Source organism: Coffea arabica, chromosome 9e (genome assembly GCF_036785885.1).
Source record: "Coffea arabica cultivar ET-39 chromosome 9e, Coffea Arabica ET-39 HiFi, whole genome shotgun sequence".
NCBI lineage: Eukaryota > Viridiplantae > Streptophyta > Magnoliopsida > Gentianales > Rubiaceae > Coffea > Coffea arabica.
Genome location: NC_092327.1, coordinates 6,377,595 through 6,400,001, shown reverse-complemented (window position 1 = coordinate 6,400,001; position 22,407 = coordinate 6,377,595). Strand labels below are relative to the sequence as shown.

At 39.6% G+C, this 22,407-nt stretch overlaps 1 protein-coding gene across 1 annotated transcript; it reads right to left on the bottom strand.

The window, feature by feature from the left end:
• Window positions 1-289: 289 nt before the first annotated feature.
• On the bottom strand, window positions 290-1,324 carry LOC113710046 (uncharacterized). The gene is made up of 3 exons (XM_027232895.1): window positions 1,193-1,324; window positions 1,046-1,108; window positions 290-688 (listed from the first exon to the last, which is right to left on the bottom strand). The coding sequence occupies exons 1-3, from the start codon at window positions 1,322-1,324 to the stop codon at window positions 290-292; spliced, it is 594 nt and encodes a 197-aa protein (XP_027088696.1).
• Between the last annotated feature and the right edge of the window lie 21,083 nt (window positions 1,325-22,407).

The following is a 22,407-nucleotide window of genomic DNA, read 5'->3' as shown; positions in this document are numbered from 1 at the left end:
ACACCATGACCGTAACCCCTGTCAATGATGTGCAGAACTTAACTGGACGAAGGTATTTTTGTATCATACCTTTCACAAAGACATGAACTAAACCTGTGAATGGGTGATATAGGGGAAGAGAGCAAAGTACTAGTTAGCAAATATAATATAAAGGTCCAAATCCGTGGTCGACATAATACAGTAACTGTTCCCAAATCAAATTTATTTGTTAAATCACAACGTTTGATCGATAAAAACTAATAAACTTGGATTTATTTTGACTTATCGGTTCAAGGCCATGCAGTGGAGTCTAGTTATGCGCATTCCAATACATGTGCGCCGCCATAGCCCGCCGATCTTCGTTCCAGTTATCTATGCCCTGCTGCGACATATCGATGGGTTGACCCGACTGTTGTTGATCCCCTGTTATCTGTGCATCTGCAAGGGCTCCGAGTACAGCTTCTTCGTTGAAGTACTCATCCGCTGGGGAGTAAGCGCGCATAAAATTGTGCAAAGTACAACATGCAAGTACAATATTATTTTGAGTTGCAATTAGGTAGTTCTGCATTGGACCCTTGAGTATTGGAAAACGCTTCTTAAGAACCCCAAATGTGCTCTCAATAATATTTCTAACCGAAGCATGTCGCCTGTTAAACAGCGCTTTAGCAGCCAGCTCATGATGCGTGCGCTGTAAACGGTGCCATAAACCCTGGCATGTTTTTGTAAGCAGCATCTACCACATAATATTTCCCTGGCAGTTATGTCATACAATTGATGTCAAGTATTGCATAGAAATAGAGAAACCCTGAATATAACAAGTTTGTATCCACGAAAAAATGCCATAACAATTAAGCACTTTCTTATCTCATATCTTGAAACATAACAAGTTCAAAATGTACCATGCAGTAGCATAGGAAAACCCGAATCCGAATCTAGCAAGGTTTCTTGGAGAATTCGGGTATCATGAGTACTACCCTCCCAACCGACCCGAATATAGACAAATCGCATATCATGATCGCAAGCAGCAAGCACATTCTGTGATAAGTCGCCATGTCGATTTCTGAACCTCTCTTATCTCTACTCTGCACCAAGCGGAGACGTGGGTCCCATCTAGTGCTCCTACACAATCCTATACAAATTCGATATTTTAAACAAATCAGACTAAGTCCTTGAGCAAAGCAAAAAAGTAGGACTCTATGTTAAAAACACATACCCGGAACCACGGCATAAGCAATGCATTGTTCAAAATTCTCGGGTGAGTCCCATCCAAGTTTGCTGGCCCTACGAGATCACGACCGAGTCGAACCAAGGCTCGTAAGACACGGTGAACATGTCGATCAATCATCTCCGTTGAATACTGGAACCGCTCGGCTAGAACTCGGTGTCACTCATCATGGCTCAAGCACATTAGAGTTAAAACAACCGATTCATGAACGCCCACCCGATGAGAAGGATATGCATGCTAGTAACCACGATTAACCAATAAATCGCACAACAGCAGGAACTAGGGAACATCCAAGCGTATGTTTTCAATCATTCTCGATTCATGTCCGTTTATAAGCTCAAGCACGTAGTCCCTCCCCAAGAGCGCACTATCTCGGACTCTTCTCCTTCTGGGGACACGATTAAAGAGAGGGTCAAAGAACATGACACCTAGGAGTACAACTGCCATAAGGATTTCATCGTGTAAGTAATTGTCACCCTCGTCGTCCAGGTGTCCGCCCTGAATGTGCCCCTGGTCATCCATCCCACTGCTACCACTTTCAAGAAATAAATATCAGAACCAGCGATACCCTGCACATTTACGATTAAGTAGAGTTAATAAATCGCCAGTCAACACCACTTCCTTGCAATGCAGACCCTTTATCACAGTCAGTTAACAAAATATAATATATAATAAAAATCAACGCAATATTTAAACAAGAAGCTGAGCAAAATAACAAGAAAAGTAGGTTTCGAAACTCGTATATACCCCTGGTTCATCACATTAAATGCTACTATTTCTTATAGGTATACAACAAATGGCATGATAGTTGTGTGAGGAAGGGGATGAATTAAGTCCCTCCGAAGAATTACAATTGCCCACCTTAGGGGGGCACAAATGTTGTAGTAATACTTTAAATCCTGCGTACCCATTCAAGCAAGCTACCAAGAATCTCCTTATTCAACTTAAACGAGAGCCCATGCAAATAATAAATAAAAGGCAATATAAATTAAACAGAGTGCTGGTGCCTTCGTACACTAAATCGAATTATTGAATATCAGAAAAAAGAAATACACTCAATCGTCAAAGAACATGGAACTAGCTGCCGCAAAATTTCCAAAATCAAACTGCGTCTCTCAATACTAAAAGTTCAATAATAACTCAACGTTCGGGGACACAAAGATAAAAAATAAGCTACCAAGATGAAAAATACGGGGATGCTATGAGCATCTATAGGGGGGGAGGAACCCTCGATATCTCACAAAAGCAAGACGGTCAGCGTCTGTAGTGAAGGAGAACCAAATGATACGCTCCTCTTTCGACCGGAGGAGCTCAGCCGTCTGCAAGTGCACGTTTATGTCTAGATGAACAGAGCAGAGGGGAACCATTGCAACTTCTAGCTCCTTATCGGCATCCATGGGAGGATTTTTACTCTTCGAAGGTGAAGAGACTGAACCACTAAGGCTAGAGCTCTTTTTACAGTTCAAATGTGTCTCAATGCTGTCTAGGACGCGGACGTACTACTGGAATTGAGGGGAGGAAGGTGAGAAGAAGGTATCAGTCGACATGTCACCTGATTTGCACTTTCCTTTGCCCTTCTTCACTTTCTCTTTCCCTTTCCGAGTCTTTGGCTCCAAGGGAACTTCTTCCTCGGATGAATTGATGTCTGCAACCCCCTTTCCCCGAGTCTGTCTAGCAGCGTTCTCCATTTCCAGCTCGTGGGCAGAGTTTAGGGGTGATAATCCATAGGAGGCTGTGAAAGCGCCAGTCGCCCCTTGATCGATGAAAACTTCTTCGAGCAAATGGAAGACATAGCATGATCAGTCCCAAAATTTAACGTACCCATTGTTCACCGACAACAAAACAATCGGTCCCAAAATTTAATTAATGCAAGATGTAACATAAGCTTAATTAATGCAGCCTCCGTTACAACATATAAAAAAATGAATGAATAGAGATATACACCCATTTACGAGGGAGAAAAGAAAAACTACCACAGGGGGGAATGGACTGATTTTTAATGGCATTAAAGAAACAAAAAAGCAATTAAAGTAGTTACCTGAACTAGCTGGCTCCACCGTTCATCGCCCATCATGAAGGTGTAGTTGGTTGAGTCCCAACCCATTCCAGTGTCCCGCTTCTTGAATGAAATATAGAGCCTAGTCAGGCTCTAAAGGGCATAGTACTTCCCCCGAATAGTGTTTGTCGGAAATGAAGTACCGAACCTCTCATTTAGCATCCGAGTAATCTCGGGGATGACATGACTCCCGATGTTATGAGATGATATCTCTCCATTCCTATGCATACTCAGGAGATGTTCGGCAAAGACAATTTCATGTTCTGAAGTGAAATTGTTACGCTTTGGATACTTCCCTTTTGGTCGACTCATCTTGTTTTTCTTTAGTATACAGAAACCAGAAAAAATGGACGAAAAGGGTCAAAAAATGCTAAAACTATACCTATTTTCCATCTAAAAATTGAAAATGCAGGCTGCCTAGTACAAAGGACCATCACATATAGCTAACCTTAAAGTAGTTAGTGATGCAAAGTTGCAAATCATTTTCTCCCTGAGCCGACAATGAAGAACAATTGGTATATCCCCTACTCCTTCGCAAAGCTGTGAAATATATGTAAAAAATAGAATCCTAAACTTTAGTTTACCCCAATCGACTTTTTGTACAAGAATGAGACCAACAGCAACTCCTTACCCTTCCAAGCACGCCGAGTCACAGGGGGCATGCGAACGGCCCGCTCAAAGGACTAGACAATAGGTACAGTCATCGCACTTACATAAAATGGTACTACATAGACAGCCCAAACTCTACCAAATTACTCAACAACCAAGACACAGATCATAAGGACAAGATGGAACACATAAACCAGAAAGCATTGTAAGTAATCTCTTAAGAAAGACCTCAAAATCATGTTAAATAAAAGGCAAAGAGACTGGTCTGACTAAACCAATGTCGGCTTTAGAACAACTCAAATAATACGTTTGTAACTATACTTAAATAAGGAAAGAGGAACCAACAGAAGCTTAAACCAATATTAACTAACATAGCAGTAATGAAATCCAAACAAGTGCTGTTATCTCAGTGGCCATTTCAAAACCCGAATTCTAGCACTTGTCAAATAATCAATTATGCTTGTTAGGCAGCAACAACACAAATTATCATGGTTCTACTTGTGCCTCTAAAATTCGGCAGCAACACAGCTCCCGAATAACTAGTTGCCTCTACAATTCGGGCAGCTTACACAATCACCATCCGACAAACGCACAACGACAAAGTAAAGAAACAACACAGCAAATGTAAAGCCTGGTTCCTCTTCATAACAAAATTGAGGCAAATGATAGAGGACGACAAATCACGCTAGGCAATATTTACGGGACCGCACAAGATTCACCATGTAGACACCAAATTTTGAATAATTTTATGTGGCATCTATTTCATGATTTTCATTTTAGATTGCTTGCATTCGTTGTTTACTTTTAGTTTTAATTTTTAGTTTTAGCTTTTAAGTTTAAAATTAGCGTAGAGTTTTTAGAAAAAAAAAGGAAAACATCAAAAATATGTTGTAGTCATTTTATTTTTATTCAATGCTTTCTTGAAAAGAAAAATTCAAAAAAAATAGGCTTTAGTTAGATCGGAAAAATGAAAAAAAGAGAAAAAGGAAAAAGGAAAATTTGTTCATAAAAATTCAATCTTTGGGCACTTTAGTTATTTTTATTAAGTTATTTTGGGGAAAATGAAAAATGAAACAAAAAGAGATGGAAAAATGGTCATTTTTGTTGTTTTTAGTTGTTTAGTTTTTAAATTATTTTCATTATTATTATTATTATTATTACTTGGTTTTTGGCAATTTGTTATTATTATTATTTATATTTTCTGTATTTATTAAGTTATTAAGTTCAAAAAAAAAAAAAAAAAAAAAGAAAAGAAAGTGAAACGCGGCATGCAAGCTGCGTATTGCCGCAGCTTGCAAACAAAGGGCTGGGCAGCCCCTTTAGCTGCAAAATTGGGGAGATTGTTTTAGGGTTGAGCGCTTCATATAAAAGGAAAGAAAGGGGAGCCGCAAAGGGGGAGGTTTTTAGCAGGAACAAGCAGCAAAAACAAAAACAGGGAGATACGGAGAGAGGGGGACAGCGAGAGAAAATTGAAAGAGAGACCTGGGGTTTGGGCTTGGAAAATTTAGAAAGAACAAAGAAATAGAGAGGGACGGCTGGAAGGGGAGGTGAGAACAGCGGCTGGGTCGGGGGGAGGGAGAGAGGAGTTTTTCGGTGAGCAAGTGAGGGAGCGGACAGAGAGCAAAGGTGAGGCGGCAATCTGAGAAGTGAGAAAAATCTGAGAAGGCCAAGAAATAGGGGAGAGCTTCATGGGGTTTTGTTCACAGTCGAAGGGGGGATAGGATCGAAAAGAAAAAGAAAAACAGAGGAGGAAGTTTGGTCACGAGGGCTGAGAGTCTGTGACGGAGGTTTGCGAAAAGAGAGAGGCCGAAGGGGATAGCAGGTAGCGACTGAGAAAAAGAAAAACCCAGAAAGGGCGAGAGGGGGTGGAAGAATAAGGTGACGGCTGAAGTGACCAGAGCTAGAAAAGAAAGAGAGCGAAGGGGAGTTAACGAGTGGAGGAAAAACTCAGCACCTCCATTGTTGATTGCTGTCATCTTCGCACGAGTTTTTTTTACCGCCGGTCATCCATTGAAGGTCCTTCCAAGTTGCTTCTTTTTTTGCTATCTAGGTATGTTGATGCTTACTTTTTTTCTCTTTCTGTTTGATTGATTTTCATTACGCTGCCATGCTGGTGTTTGATAGTCTCTAAAAAATGGATTCAAAGCTCCCTGCATAGTTTATCTGATGAGCCCGTACAGCAGTTAATGTCGTACGTCTGACAGACAAAAATCAAGAAAAATGACAGTAAATTTATGTTTTAATGTCGCATTCGTTACTTGTGTTAGTGATTCATGTTTCGGTTAGACTCTCTGCAAACAAGAAGGAACCTTTTTGCATTTTTTCTTATCTTTCATTCTTTGGGTTGCTGAATATCGCATGTGGAGTGATATTGTGTCTGTTGTTTGAGCGAAAGACTTGGATTTTCTTCAATCTGATGAGCTAAAGGCTGTATCTTTGGGCCTGGCTTGTGTAATCTGGATTTGTTAGCATTTTTGATTTCTTGTGAAGGATGTGCTGCAACAAGTGTCTCGGCTCGTTGCAGCATTGATTCCTTTCTTTGGTTGTCAAAGCTGCGGTTTAGTTGATATGTTTGATTTGGTTTGAATGCTGCTAGCTTCTTGCGGTTTCCCTTGCATATTGGATGGTTTGTCTGCTCTTACCATTGGGTTTCTAAAATCTGTTTTTACCCAAGAGCATGAAGAACGTGTGGTTGTTTCACTTCCATTTAGCTCACCTGCCGTGTTATGTTGTTTCAATAATTTGTTAAGAAGATTGCATCTCTTTGATTGATTTTTGTTGTTCATTTGGGCATTAAAACTCTGTGTTTGGCTGCTTGAATCAAAGGTTGATGTTTGGTTGAGGTCTTATATCTATATTTTCTGGTTAAAGAGACCTGGAAGAATATGGCAGCAGAAATGGTAAAAAGCAAAGGGATTTCGTTCGGCCAAAATGTTTTGTTGCAGAATGTCTTATACGTTGTTTGCATGAGAATGACTTCCAAAAATTATACTTTAACCCCCCAAATCCCCTCTTGATTTACTAAGGCCCAATTACATTCAAATTTCTTGCAATTAGATCCTAGGATAGTTGCAATAGGAACCGTGGCTTGACTTTTTCTTTGCTATTCGACCTTTTAAAGTTCCTTAAATGTTTTGATTGGGCTTGCATGGTTGGTTAATTTTCGCAATTGGATCTCTTTTGTGTGATTGTGCCTTGATATGTTTTTTCATGTGAATTGTGGACAATGTTAATAGATTTCTAGGATCAAATCATGAAAGTTTGGTAACTTGGAAGCATTGGTGGTCTTGATTTTGTTTGTTTTAAATTTTGCTTAGCTAATCTTGTTTCTAAAACTTTAATAATTTTCCATTTCTTCCTTTCGTGATTTTTTGCACTTGATTGCGATAGATTCCACCTTCAGCATTTCAATTTAGCACTCCAATTTAGATTTTTGAGACTTTTTATTTGAGACCGAGTTTTGCTTGCACATGCATGGTCTATTCCATATTTAATTTTCGTTTCATGCTTAATTTCCATTTGTTTGTGTTTAATGGTTATTTTATGTGATTATTTGATAATTTAAGTGGTACCTTGACCTGTTTATTATTTTGGAGGGTAAATTAGTAATTTCACTACGTTAGGGCGTCAATTCAAGGGAGGTACACTCTATCCTTCATTTGCACTTCATTTGACCCTACGTGCTTCTACGTGTTATGTGAATATGCATGCCTACTCCGCTTTCCTTACCTCCTTGCATGCATTTACTTGCTTTTGTTTTCATTTAAGTTTTATGGGGTATGTGTACACCTCTTGGCTTGTAATAGATAGGGCTCGGAGGGCATCTTGTCCATTTCCCCTTTCCCTTTATGCTTTTATGGGGTATGTGTACACCTCTTGGCTTGTAATAGATAGGGCTCGGAGAGCATCTGGTCCACTTCCCCTTCCCCTTGGTTGCTTGTTTTTGTTGCTACATGTTTAATTGCTTTATTAGGCTCTTGCATCTAGTCGAGCATGCTAAATGCTATGTGCTATGTGTTTACGAGTATTTTGGCATGTCTACTTGCTTTCATAGCCATGAATGAATGGAATGGATGAATGTACGTTTCCGCTAGTCCAACGCTAGTCGGAATTCATAGAATGGGCTAGTCCAACGCTAGACCCTTAGGGATTTCCCCTCATTAGCATATCATTTGCTTGTTCACCACATATCACGCATTTTTCTTAGTTTTATCATTTGGCATGATCCTCGAACCCCTTTCCCCTCATTCTTAGGTTTTGCATCCCATACTAGCTATAGGGTTCATTTTGCTTGAGAGTCCCCTTCTGATAAGGAAAACGAGCGAGTGTGGCTACTCGATAGCCTTAGCACGCTAGTTTTGCCTTCTAATCAAAGGGAAAATCAAGTCACGATTTAGGTCTCCCCGTACCCAATATGCATGAATTCCCTAGGCTCATGCATTCTCAATCCACTCTATCATTACACTTTCACTTTTGTCTCATTTGCACACATGCACCTTTTTATCACCTTCACTTGCACACGAACACTTTTTTGTCTCCACTTGCACACGAACCCTTTTATCTACACTTGCACACGAGCATTTTATCTTCACTCGCACACGAGTACTTTCATCTACATTTGCACACCTTCACTCTTATCTTATTACTTTTATCATTTTTCTCACTTCACACAAACTCACACTTTCACATGGCATGCATTCCACTCATTTTTCACGTCATTTAGGTTTAGGTGTGACCTCTCCAAAAGGATCATTATTGGGCTTCACAATTAATGTGATTGGCACCACTCAACCTTTGAAGAGAAATTTCCCCCAATCCCCCTAGGTCTAGGTTTTTGCATTCATATAGACATATCCAATACGCGATACATACCTTGGGTAGAAAAAATTAGGAAAAATTGGTTTGAGTCGCGCAACTAGCCTTGGCTAGGTCAAAGGGGTGCCTTGGATTCTATCCTTGCCTTCCCCTTTGTCAAACGTGACCCCCGAACCTTTTTCTTTGGCTTACGTGGACTAGGAGTCGTTTTAAAAAGGGTTTTACTACTTTGTCTTTAAAAAACACTTTTTGGGTGACTTGGTACACCCCAAATCTATACCAAGTGGCGACTCCGTTTTCATATTTAAAAAACCCTTTTTAAAATTTCATTTGGCCAAATCGTCGCTTTCCAAAGTCCCATGGCCTTTTTACTTTTCATTTTGCACACGTTCACACCACACTTCACACACAGTTCACGATTCATTCGATCAAAAAGTGGGGCGCGACAGTTGGCGACTCCACTGGGGACTTCCTAAGTGGGTCCAAGCATTTGACTTAGCCATTCGTTTCCTTTTTCTACCCTTTTTATGTATAGCATTTGGAAATTAGGGTTGCATTTTTCCTTTTTAGGATTTTTGTCTCATGTACGTCTCAAACTATTCCTTCACTCACGTACGTATGATTGGTTGATTAGATGTATGTTTACTTGTTTATCTCGCGCTTGCATTGCATTTGGGAAGGGGTGTGTCACCTTAGAGCCTCGCGTGGTTCTCAACCCCTTCCCTCAAAATAGGGGAGCACTTCATACGTGCACGTTTATTTATTGTTATCCCATTTTATTTTATTTTCGTGGGCGCCATCCCACACCGCCTTGTAGGACTAGGATCGATTGTCTTGGGTAGGCGGATGGTGTGCTCTGCGCCCATAGCGCTACCTAAGGGATCACTCGAGCCACCGATCAAAGGCCCTGGGAGTGATGACCCTTCGCCTTTAGGTCTGAAGGCTTGGGAGCCGAAGCTTTATCGAGTTTAGGCATTAGTGAACCCCAGCCTCATGCATCCATAGTAGAATGACCTAGAGTAGAGTCGGCCTCACCCTATTTTAAGCACATTAGGCACGAGGGAAGGGGTTCCACCCCTTTTACTTGCTTTATTGTATTTCTTCTTCTTAAATGCTCCCAATGTGTTATGTGTACTATCAACTGCACTAACCATTTCTTTTGTTTTCTTGGCTTGCATTCATGTGCCTTAGCAATAAGAGGCCTCTTGGGCACTCTTTTAGTGACTCACCCACTAGATAGCTCACATGTCTAAATTTCAGTCTTTGCACTTACTTTTCAGTGAATACATTTCATGTTTAGACCTTTTCCCCCCGATGCATTATTTGTATCCTTTAGGCCATATTTGTCACATATTTACATCGCTTTAATAAACTGGCATCATGCATAAACCCTAGAAAAGGGAATGTCATTTAGGCGATCCCGTGCTAGAAATAATCCACCTTGTGTCTCGGATACTTAATCCAGTGAGACTTGCACGTTTACATTTTGTACCATCCAAAGGGGTAGTGCACAAGGTAAGGTAGGATCCGATCATTTTCATAGAGTGATCTTTGGAATATGAGCATCTAATAATCACTTTTTGGCCATTTTATCAAAAATTGGTAAAAATCCCTTGCGTGAAGGACATTAATTTGAAGAAATTCACAAATGACTCCTCCTATTGAGACGATAAATAAATTGAGGCCAAAATTTGATTTTTAGAAGGTCATAGACTAATGCACCTCAATAATTTTGAAATAATCATTGGCCGGACAATTCAACCAATCCATTTTGCCAATTCATTCAATAAATCATCATTCATTTGGCCAATTTACCCATTTTTAGGGCAATCGAGCCAATTTTGAATAAATCAAGTTTCGTTCAATCTATTTGATCAATTTACCCTTTTTTAGGGTGATCTGATTAATTTTGGATAAATTAAATTTTATTCAATTCATTTGACCTGTTTCCCTTTTTAGGGTAATCCGGTCGATTTTTTTAATAAATTATCAATTTCATTTGACCAATTAGGATTTCAATGTCTAATTTCAAAATGGAAAACCTAGTCGATTTTGAGAAAAGTTGTCAAAACGAATTCCAATCTCTTCGGTAGGAAGTTCGTCAAAGTCAAACCCGTACGTTTTTGCAAGTTCTTGTATCAATCAAAAGTGATCAATCCCTTCGGACGAGATCCTCATTTTGACAAACGTCTCTTCCCATTCCAATGGGTCAAAATTTTTTCAAATTATTTTTCACTCCATAAGCTGATTGGATCCATCAGGTATTGTATAGTGCCTGCTCTGGAGGATTGCATTTTCATGCTAGGCCTACCCTTGGCATAAAAAGGGTTCCCCATAGGACATGCATACCGATTTTTTATTCTTACTTACTGACTCTGGGTATTTTTCTTTTTGTTTTCCCCTCCCCCTGCATTTATAAAAATGTTTCAATAAGGCGAAAATATTCTTCTATATCTGATAATTTTGATCCAATAAAGCTTGAAGATTACAAGCATTACTTGATTCTTGAGCAGACATTGCCACGAAAACATAAATGATTTATTTGGAAGCTCTACGCTAAAGCCTCTGAGAGATTTTGTAATTATTTCCAAAGGGAAAAAATCTATTTATTTGATTTGTTAATACATTTTGTTCCAAAAGAAAAGGAAACAAAAAGTGTATGTGTTGAGCTCTTTACGAGTTTCTCTTTTCTCATTTGTATCATAATTGAATGAGGAATTTGGTTTCAAACTTTTTCAGCAATAAATTTTTTGGGACAATCATTGTCTTGTGTATTTTGATGTACATTTCATTCTTTATTCTTACTCATTGGAGGTTTCATGATGAATTTTGAGAAATAAGACCAAATTGAGGTTTTTTCAACCTATAGCCTGAATTTCACAAGTGTATACTTTCTAAAATTCTTGTGTACACTAGATTGGTGATCTGAGTCATCCAATAAGAGTGCTAAAAAATGGTCACTCAAAAGGCCCAATGAGATACCTTTTCTCCTTCATTTAACCCCAAAATAAAGTCAGTCACATTGATTGATAAATTGTAAGTTGGGACAATCTTTGCTTGGAAAAATCTCCATTGGTTTAACCGGATTCAATTCACATCTAAGTGAAAGCAAAAATGTGCATTATTCTTGTTTGTTTTGAAAATTTGGAATGATACTTTGAGCATTTGTTTCACCATCTATACAGATTTTTATCACTTGCTCTCCCATTTGAGCCTATGAAAAGAATAATTTCGTTTCAGATAAGAGCCCTAATGATCACTACCCTATGTTGGAAAATTTTCAAATATCAAATAGGGGAATGGATTTTCAATAACCGTTTCGTTACTCTGGTTGTCATGAGGTGTAAGAATGATGCTTTGGCCGTCGTTTCTACAACCTAAACACTGATCACCCCTTGCATCCCCATTTTGAGCTAAAATTGGTGGTTCTTTTCTAATGCACTCATGGTCGTACCCCACATTGGGGAGGGAGATTGGAGAATTTTCAAAAAAAAAAACAAAAAAAGAAAAAAGGAAAAAGGGAAAAAGCAAAAATGCTAGAATAAGGAGGGAACTGCAAATTGGGGAAATTTGATTCCACTTGGGTTCCAAGTTTGAAAAAAAGAAAAGGAAGGGTTTTTGTCCATGTGAATTGCCTATGTTTCACAAATATGGATGAGCAAGGGTCTTCCTCAGTCAATTAATTCAGATACACGCAAAAAATTTCGCATTAACGAATGTTTCCTTTCAGAGTTATTGTAAGGAATGGAATAAAAGTCAGGCCATCTTCTTTTCCAATCAAACACTTTATCCCTAGTTATCCCTTTTGAGCCATCAGAATAAAATATTTCGTTTGGCAACCCCTGAGAATCGCAAACCCCACACTGGGGGTGAGTTTGAGTTGAAAAGAAAGTTTCAAGAAGTGAAAAGTGAAAAGCAACAAAATCAAAAAGCAAAAGAAGAAAAGAGAACCTCAGTTTAAAAATAAATTGGGGCAAAAATTTTGTGAAAGTTCAAAAGAATGGCAAAAGGCCGAAAAATCAAAAGGAAAAAGAAAATGAAAGTAAAAAGCCTCAATTGAGCATAAACTGAGGCAAATTCTGATTTTACCCTAAAATAGGGTGGGCGCAACAATGCGATCTCAGATTCTTCAAACCAGTTTTGAAATCCGTTTTCAAGCTTTAACTTTTCTAAGCACCCCACCTGACCCCATTACAAAGCCGAAAGTCCTGACTTCTGTTCTTTGCAATGGCCCTGTCAAGAAAATTTCTGATGCCGGAAAATTTTAGCTGTATTTCTGAATTGCTTGAGTATGAGGTTGACGCTACTCACCATGTGAAAACCCATCAGCTCGAGGGAAAGGGAAAAGAGGCAAAAAGCAAAGAAAGAAAAGTAAATGCAAGAAAATGCAGAAAATTCGGCGCTGAAGTCTCTGGTGAGTGATGAGAAAAATGCAAACAAAGTCTGAGATCTTTTGATTTCAAAATAGGGGCAATTTTGGAAAAATGCGATCTATGGTGCAATATCCTTGAAAGTCTTAAACTATCGTTTTCAAGCCAAATTACAAGCTAATAAAGTCCATCGTTGACTTATTCTTTCATGACAATTCAAAGTGAGGATCATGCTCATAAGAAATTCATCAAATCATTTGTGATCATAAGGGCGTAACCCGTTTCCACATGTTTAGCTATCACTTCTGTCCATACGTTACAAGCCTAGAAAGCTTGTATGTTGACTAAGTTTTCTTGAAAATAAGGGTAACAAACTCTTTGCTTTCACTAAGATGTGACATTGAATGGATTACATACAACTGGGGGACAAAAATGAGACAGATTCTTATCTCCCATTTCCTTGGCCATTTCAAAAATAAAGTCACCTGATTGGTCCTGAAAAGATGAGTCAACCAGAAGTGGTGACCCATTACCCTAAGCACCAATGCTAAAAGTAAGGAAGAAATCTTCTTCTTAAATTTGGTGTTATTTCGAGGAATTCATCATGAAATTTCTGCATGAGTTCAAACTTGACGATTAAAGTTTCTTCACATTGTTGTATGTGCATTCTTTTCTAAATTTTAGAAAGTGCGGTTTTTCTTTGTTCAAGTAAATGGGAAATCATCTAAACCAATTTTTGCAATCAAATGGGCCCAAACTGGGGCAAAATTTTTATTTGCAAAATTTCGCAAAATAAGCCCACACAGGGGCAAATATTTTTGTAGTCCAATTGAGGATTTCGTCCAAGAATCAAAATAATGCATTTTTTCAAATCAGTCACGCTCATTTGAGTGCATGTAAGCCCTGTGCAGGTATTCATAGTTGAAATCGACGAAAGAGCGTCTGGTGATATGGAAGGCCGATGCCGAAGAAAGAGAGGAGAAAGAAGGGAGAAGGGCCCTACACTGGGGCAAATTATTTGTGAAAAAGATTCTCTCGAAAAATCAGAAAAATTCAAAAAATCAAAAAAAACAAGTTCAAAATTTTGTTTCTTGGAAAATCAAATTTAATTTTTTGTATTTTGACGAATCAAATTCAATTTCTTCACCAATTGGATGGCAGGATTGGGTCTTATCCCACTGACCATTCTAAAGATCGCGTTGGGACCGGGTTTCATCCCGCCAATCACGGCAGGACCGGGTTTAATCCCGCTGACCGTTTTTATCAAATTGGGACCGGGTTTCATCCCGCCAATCTCGGCAGGACCGGGTTTAATCCCGCTGACCGTTTTTATCAAATTGGGACCGGGTTTCATCCCGCCAATCACGGCAGGACCGGGTTTAATCCCGCTGACCGTTTTTATCAAATTGGGACCGGGTTTCATCCCGCCAATCTCGGCAGGATCGGGTATAATCCCGCTGACCGCTTTTTATCAAATTGGGACCGGGTTTCATCCCGCCAATCTCGGCAGGACCGGGTATAATCCCGCTGACCGCTTTTTATCAAATTGGGACCGGGTTTCATCCCGCCAATCTCGGCAGAACCGGGTATAATCCCGCTGACCGCTTTTTATCAAATTGGGACCGGGTTTCATCCCGCCAATCTCGGCAGGACCGGGTATAATCCCGCTGACCGCTTTTTATCAAATTGGAACCGGGTTTCATCCCGCCAATCTCGGCAGGACCGGGTTTAATCCCGCTGACCGTTTTTATCAAATTGGGACCGGGTTTCATCCCGCCAATCTCGGCAGGACCGGGTATAATCCCGCTGACCGCTTTTTATCAAATTGGGACCGGGTTTCATCCCGCCAATCTCGGCAGGACCGGGTATAATCCCGCTGACCGCTTTTTATCAAATTGGGACCGGGTTTCATCCCGCCAATCTCGGCAGGACCGGGTATAATCCCGCTGACCGCTTTTTATCAAATTGGAACCGGGTTTCATCCCGCCAATCTCGGCAGGACCGGGTATAATCCCGCTGACCGCTTTTTATCAAATTGGGACCGGGTTTCATCCCGCCAATCTCGGCAGGACCGGGTATAATCCCGCTGACCGCTTTTTATCAAATTGGGACCGGGTTTCATCCCGCCAATCTCGGCAGGACCGGGTATAATCCCGCTGACCGCTTTTTATCAAATTGGAACCGGGTTTCATCCCGCCAATCTCGGCAGGACCGGGTATAATCCCGCTGACCGCTTTTTATCAAATTGGGTCCGGGTTTTATCCCGCCAACTTCGGCAGGACCGGGTTTTATCCCGCTGACCGTCCACACCCTGTCAGGCTCAGATGTTGTCTCACTGACCAGTTCATCATACTGGGGCAAATTTTGAAAAGATTTCCTCAAAAGATCAGAAAAATCAGAAAAATCAAAAATTAAAATCCAAAAAAATCAAAAAATCCAGAAATCCAAAAAAATCCAAAAATCAAAAAATCAAATCAAATTCTCACGGCAGGTTCGGGTTTGATCCCACTGTCCGATTGTCAAGACATTTCATTTTCACCGCCACTGGAGCGTGGGTTTGTCCCACTAGTGTGCCTTTCAATTTTCATTTGCACCACTAACAAACATGGGTCAGTCCCATTAACACTTCATTTCACTTCTTTCATTCGCATCACCAATAAACGTGGGTCTATCCCAAATTTAAGTTTCAGTCCGGGTCTATCCCGTGGGTCTAGCCCAGTTTTACATTTTTACCCGGGTCTATCCCGTGGGTCTATCCCCAATTTGAAATTCATGTTCGGGTCAGTCCCATTTTAGAATTCCTGTCCGTTCAGATCTTTTGTAGCCCAATAACACAGGTAAGTATTTGGTGTCTACTTCTTTGCCTCAAGTTTTTTCAAAACTCAGACAAAGAGGGGCAAACTGTAGACACCAAATTTTGAATAATTTTATGTGGCATCTATTTCATGATTTTCATTTTAGATTGTTTGCATTCGTTGTTTACTTTTAGTTTTAATTTTTAGTTTTAGCTTTTAAGTTTAAAATTAGCGTAGAGTTTTTAGAAAAAAAAAGGAAAACATCAAAAATATGTTGTAGTCATTTTATTTTTATTCAATGCTTTCTTGAAAAGAAAAATTCAAAAAAAATAGGCTTTAGTTAGATCGGAAAAATGAAAAAAAGAGAAAAAGGAAAAAGGAAAATTTGTTCACAAAAATTCAATCTTTGGGCACTTTAGTTATTTTTATTAAGTTATTTTGGGGAAAATGAAAAATGAAACAAAAAGAGATGGAAAAATGGTCATTTTTGTTGTTTTTAGTTGTTTAGTTTTTAAATTATTTTCATTATTATTATTATTATTATTACTTGGTTTTTGGCAATTTGTTATTATTATTATTTATATTTTCTGTATTTATTAAGTTATTAAGTTCAAAAAAAAAAAAAAAAAAAAAAAAAAAGAAAAGAAAGTGAAACGCGGCATGCAAGCTGCGTATTGCCGCAGCTTGCAAACAAAGGGCTGGGCAGCCCCTTTAGCTGCAAAATTGGGGAGATTGTTTTAGGGTTGAGCGCTTCATATAAAAGGAAAGAAAGGGGAGCCGCAAAGGGGGAGGTTTTTAGCAGGAACAAGCAGCAAAAACAAAAACAGGGAGATACGGAGAGAGGGGGACAGCGAGAGAAAATTGAAAGAGAGACCTGGGGTTTGGGCTTGGAAAATTTAGAAAGAACAAAGAAATAGAGAGGGACGGCTGGAAGGGGAGGTGAGAACAGCGGCTGGGTCGGGGGGAGGGAGAGAGGAGTTTTTCGGTGAGCAAGTGAGGGAGCGGACAGAGAGCAAAGGTGAGGCGGCAATCTGAGAAGTGAGAAAAATCTGAGAAGGCCAAGAAATAGGGGAGAGCTTCATGGGGTTTTGTTCACAGTCGAAGGGGGGATAGGATCGAAAAGAAAAAGAAAAACAGAGGAGGAAGTTTGGTCACGAGGGCTGAGAGTCTGTGACGGAGGTTTGCGAAAAGAGAGAGGCCGAAGGGGATAGCAGGTAGCGACTGAGAAAAAGAAAAACCCAGAAAGGGCGAGAGGGGGTGGAAGAATAAGGTGACGGCTGAAGTGACCAGAGCTAGAAAAGAAAGAGAGCGAAGGGGAGGTAACGAGTGGAGGAAAAACTCAGCACCTCCATTGTTGATTGCTGTCATCTTCGCACGAGTTTTTTTTACCGCCGGTCATCCATTGAAGGTCCTTCCAAGTTGCTTCTTTTTTTGCTATCTAGGTATGTTGATGCTTACTTTTTTTCTCTTTCTGTTTGATTGATTTTCATTACGCTGCCATGCTGGTGTTTGATAGTCTCTAAAAAATGGATTCAAAGCTCCCTGCATAGTTTATCTGATGAGCCCGTACAGCAGTTAATGTCGTACGTCTGACAGACAAAAATCAAGAAAAATGACAGTAAATTTATGTTTTAATGTCGCATTCGTTACTTGTGTTAGTGATTCATGTTTCGGTTAGACTCTCTGCAAACAAGAAGGAACCTTTTTGCATTTTTTCTTATCTTTCATTCTTTGGGTTGCTGAATATCGCATGTGGAGTGATATTGTGTCTGTTGTTTGAGCGAAAGACTTGGATTTTCTTCAATCTGATGAGCTAAAGGCTGTATCTTTGGGCCTGGCTTGTGTAATCTGGATTTGTTAGCATTTTTGATTTCTTGTGAAGGATGTGCTGCAACAAGTGTCTCGGCTCGTTGCAGCATTGATTCCTTTCTTTGGTTGTCAAAGCTGCGGTTTAGTTGATATGTTTGATTTGGTTTGAATGCTGCTAGCTTCTTGCGGTTTCCCTTGCATATTGGATGGTTTGTCTGCTCTTACCATTGGGTTTCTAAAATCTGTTTTTACCCAAGAGCATGAAGAACGTGTGGTTGTTTCACTTCCATTTAGCTCACCTGCCGTGTTATGTTGTTTCAATAATTTGTTAAGAAGATTGCATCTCTTTGATTGATTTTTGTTGTTCATTTGGGCATTAAAACTCTGTGTTTGGCTGCTTGAATCAAAGGTTGATGTTTGGTTGAGGTCTTATATCTATATTTTCTGGTTAAAGAGACCTGGAAGAATATGGCAGCAGAAATGGTAAAAAGCAAAGGGATTTCGTTCGGCCAAAATGTTTTGTTGCAGAATGTCTTATACGTTGTTTGCATGAGAATGACTTCCAAAAATTATACTTTAACCCCCCAAATCCCCTCTTGATTTACTAAGGCCCAATTACATTCAAATTTCTTGCAATTAGATCCTAGGATAGTTGCAATAGGAACCGTGGCTTGACTTTTTCTTTGCTATTCGACCTTTTAAAGTTCCTTAAATGTTTTGATTGGGCTTGCATGGTTGGTTAATTTTCGCAATTGGATCTCTTTTGTGTGATTGTGCCTTGATATGTTTTTTCATGTGAATTGTGGACAATGTTAATAGATTTCTAGGATCAAATCATGAAAGTTTGGTAACTTGGAAGCATTGGTGGTCTTGATTTTGTTTGTTTTAAATTTTGCTTAGCTAATCTTGTTTCTAAAACTTTAATAATTTTCCATTTCTTCCTTTCGTGATTTTTTGCACTTGATTGCGATAGATTCCACCTTCAGCATTTCAATTTAGCACTCCAATTTAGATTTTTGAGACTTTTTATTTGAGACCGAGTTTTGCTTGCACATGCATGGTCTATTCCATATTTAATTTTCGTTTCATGCTTAATTTCCATTTGTTTGTGTTTAATGGTTATTTTATGTGATTATTTGATAATTTAAGTGGTACCTTGACCTGTTTATTATTTTGGAGGGTAAATTAGTAATTTCACTACGTTAGGGCGTCAATTCAAGGGAGGTACACTCTATCCTTCATTTGCACTTCATTTGACCCTACGTGCTTCTACGTGTTATGTGAATATGCATGCCTACTCCGCTTTCCTTACCTCCTTGCATGCATTTACTTGCTTTTGTTTTCATTTAAGTTTTATGGGGTATGTGTACACCTCTTGGCTTGTAATAGATAGGGCTCGGAGGGCATCTTGTCCATTTCCCCTTTCCCTTTATGCTTTTATGGGGTATGTGTACACCTCTTGGCTTGTAATAGATAGGGCTCGGAGAGCATCTGGTCCACTTCCCCTTCCCCTTGGTTGCTTGTTTTTGTTGCTACATGTTTAATTGCTTTATTAGGCTCTTGCATCTAGTCGAGCATGCTAAATGCTATGTGCTATGTGTTTACGAGTATTTTGGCATGTCTACTTGCTTTCATAGCCATGAATGAATGGAATGGATGAATGTACGTTTCCGCTAGTCCAACGCTAGTCGGAATTCATAGAATGGGCTAGTCCAACGCTAGACCCTTAGGGATTTCCCCTCATTAGCATATCATTTGCTTGTTCACCACATATCACGCATTTTTCTTAGTTTTATCATTTGGCATGATCCTCGAACCCCTTTCCCCTCATTCTTAGGTTTTGCATCCCATACTAGCTATAGGGTTCATTTTGCTTGAGAGTCCCCTTCTGATAAGGAAAACGAGCGAGTGTGGCTACTCGATAGCCTTAGCACGCTAGTTTTGCCTTCTAATCAAAGGGAAAATCAAGTCACGATTTAGGTCTCCCCGTACCCAATATGCATGAATTCCCTAGGCTCATGCATTCTCAATCCACTCTATCATTACACTTTCACTTTTGTCTCATTTGCACACATGCACCTTTTTATCACCTTCACTTGCACACGAACACTTTTTTGTCTCCACTTGCACACGAACCCTTTTATCTACACTTGCACACGAGCATTTTATCTTCACTCGCACACGAGTACTTTCATCTACATTTGCACACCTTCACTCTTATCTTATTACTTTTATCATTTTTCTCACTTCACACAAACTCACACTTTCACATGGCATGCATTCCACTCATTTTTCACGTCATTTAGGTTTAGGTGTGACCTCTCCAAAAGGATCATTATTGGGCTTCACAATTAATGTGATTGGCACCACTCAACCTTTGAAGAGAAATTTCCCCCAATCCCCCTAGGTCTAGGTTTTTGCATTCATATAGACATATCCAATACGCGATACATACCTTGGGTAGAAAAAATTAGGAAAAATTGGTTTGAGTCGCGCAACTAGCCTTGGCTAGGTCAAAGGGGTGCCTTGGATTCTATCCTTGCCTTCCCCTTTGTCAAACGTGACCCCCGAACCTTTTTCTTTGGCTTACGTGGACTAGGAGTCGTTTTAAAAAGGGTTTTACTACTTTGTCTTTAAAAAACACTTTTTGGGTGACTTGGTACACCCCAAATCTATACCAAGTGGCGACTCCGTTTTCATATTTAAAAAACCCTTTTTAAAATTTCATTTGGCCAAATCGTCGCTTTCCAAAGTCCCATGGCCTTTTTACTTTTCATTTTGCACACGTTCACACCACACTTCACACACAGTTCACGATTCATTCATTCGAAAAGTGGGGCGCGACACACCATCCAAGTTTCATCGCTTATTTTTTAATCCACAAAAAAGGAAAAAGAAAGGACAACAGCAGTTCAATTAAAAAATGAATTCAGAAATTAATTGCAACTGTTACTGTTGCCCTAAATTGTACGGTTATCCCCAAATGCAAAATCGAGCTAACCTGGAAGATGAGCGCGGCAGCGAGTCAGCCTCGTTGTTGTGGAATCTTTAGCTACAGGTGAAAGCAGACTATTCACGGACCGTAATGCTAAGCGACGGCGAGCAAAGTATGTGTAATTTCTGCCTGCTCAATAATCTGCAGTGGAGGCCCTTTTCAGCTCAACTTTGCCACTGCAGCAAGCTCGGTTCCAGCTCTGTTCTTTTCGAAACTCAAATTACCCTCGTCATCCGTATCCGTGCTACGAGTATGGTAGAAACTGAAGTCAGGCTAGTTTCACCGAGTCTCCTTAGCAGTGTGAAATCTGAAGGAGGTTTGCAATTTACTCTGCCCGATCCAAGCTCAGCTTATACCTCTTTCGACCTCCTCAAAATACAGACGGCACTTTGCTCCCTCCGGTAGACTGCGATGACTATGGCAGTGACTGAAGGATTTTCAGTTGGCAGTCGGAAGCTAACTGTAGCCCACAGGAAGAAGGTACAGCAATTTTCTTCGGCTGGAGCGTTTTAGCTTGAATAGACGAAGAAAGGAAAGTGATGAAATAACTGGTGCTCAGTTGACCCAAAAACAAATTTTTCTTTTCTAGCCCCTAAACGGTGTTGTTATTGAATCCCGCGCACTGTAGCAGTTTGAAATTAATTCGTTGACTTGATCTTGTTTTTTGACTACAAAAACTGTTTTAAGCTAAAACACCCATTCCAAACATAACCAAGGTTTTTCCCTTCTTAAACTTCTTCGTTTTGGCTCAAAACTAACACATATGCAAAGAAATAGTTTGTAACAAGTGTTTTGAGTAAAATCATATACAAGAGGAAGACAAAATGCCCCAAGTTCACACCTCAACCCTCACTTGACCAACAAGGAGAAAATCCAGCAATATGTCTCTATTTTTCTTCAAGTTAACCATCCAATTCATATCTTAGTTTCATAGTAAATGAACTTCAATCAAGGTCACAAAACTATCAACTTTAAACATATATATCAAGCTCCCAATCGCTTACACCAAAGCTGAAATTGGCATTCCGAGGGTGCAAATTAACATAGCAAAGCTGGAAATTAACCCTAAAGCTGGAAATTAACCCTAAAGTTGGAAATTCAAATATAGGAACTAGATAACCTCATACCAAAGCTAAGATTCATATCCAACATCATAACAAAGCTAAAACATTGATATCAAACCTGTCCAATACATTTCAAAGCTACAAATTGCAACCTGGTAAGCAAAGTCATGAAATCTTCCATAAAATCCATCATAATCAAGCCATATGTTACTTAAATGGCAAAATAAGAAGGAAAAAGAGAGGTTCTTAGTATAATACCTCAAAACCTCCAAAATAAGTTGCAAGACAAGAATTTTCTTCCTCCCAAAAGCTCCACCAAGCTCACCTTCAAGCTTTCCCCAAGATTGATCAGAGTGTATTCGAGTTTCACGTTGATTTTCTCAAGAATCAAGCAAGAAGTCAAGATGAAATTTTTGGAAGTTTTTCTCTCTTTTCTTTCCCTAGAATTTCGGCGTAGGTGATGTAAAATGGAGGAAATGTTGGCTAAATTGCAAGATAACTAATAGAAGAAGTCTTGGTCAAAGGGTGCTTAGATCGGTGACACTTGGCGTCACTAGGGTAATACTTATCTCTTTGTCTCTCTTGTGTTTCTAATCTCCAAAATATCTAGGGTTTCTCCTATTAACTCTTAACACTTCTAATCACATATCCCTCTAGTACCACAGTTGTTCTCGTTCACCAAATTTAACG

Bases quoted from the DNA above. Each gene is read 5' to 3' on its own strand.
- LOC113710046 (XM_027232895.1), bottom strand. From the start codon at position 1,324: ATGATTGATCGACATGTTCACCGTGTCTTACGAGCCTTGGTTCGACTC. The intron at 1,109-1,192 runs GTATGTGTTTTT...GAATTTGTATAG, and splicing joins TGCTTATGCCGTGGTTCCGG to GATTGTGTAGGAGCACTAGA. The intron at 689-1,045 runs GTTCAGAAATCG...AAAACATGCCAG, and splicing joins GCAGAGTAGAGATAAGAGAG to GGTTTATGGCACCGTTTACA.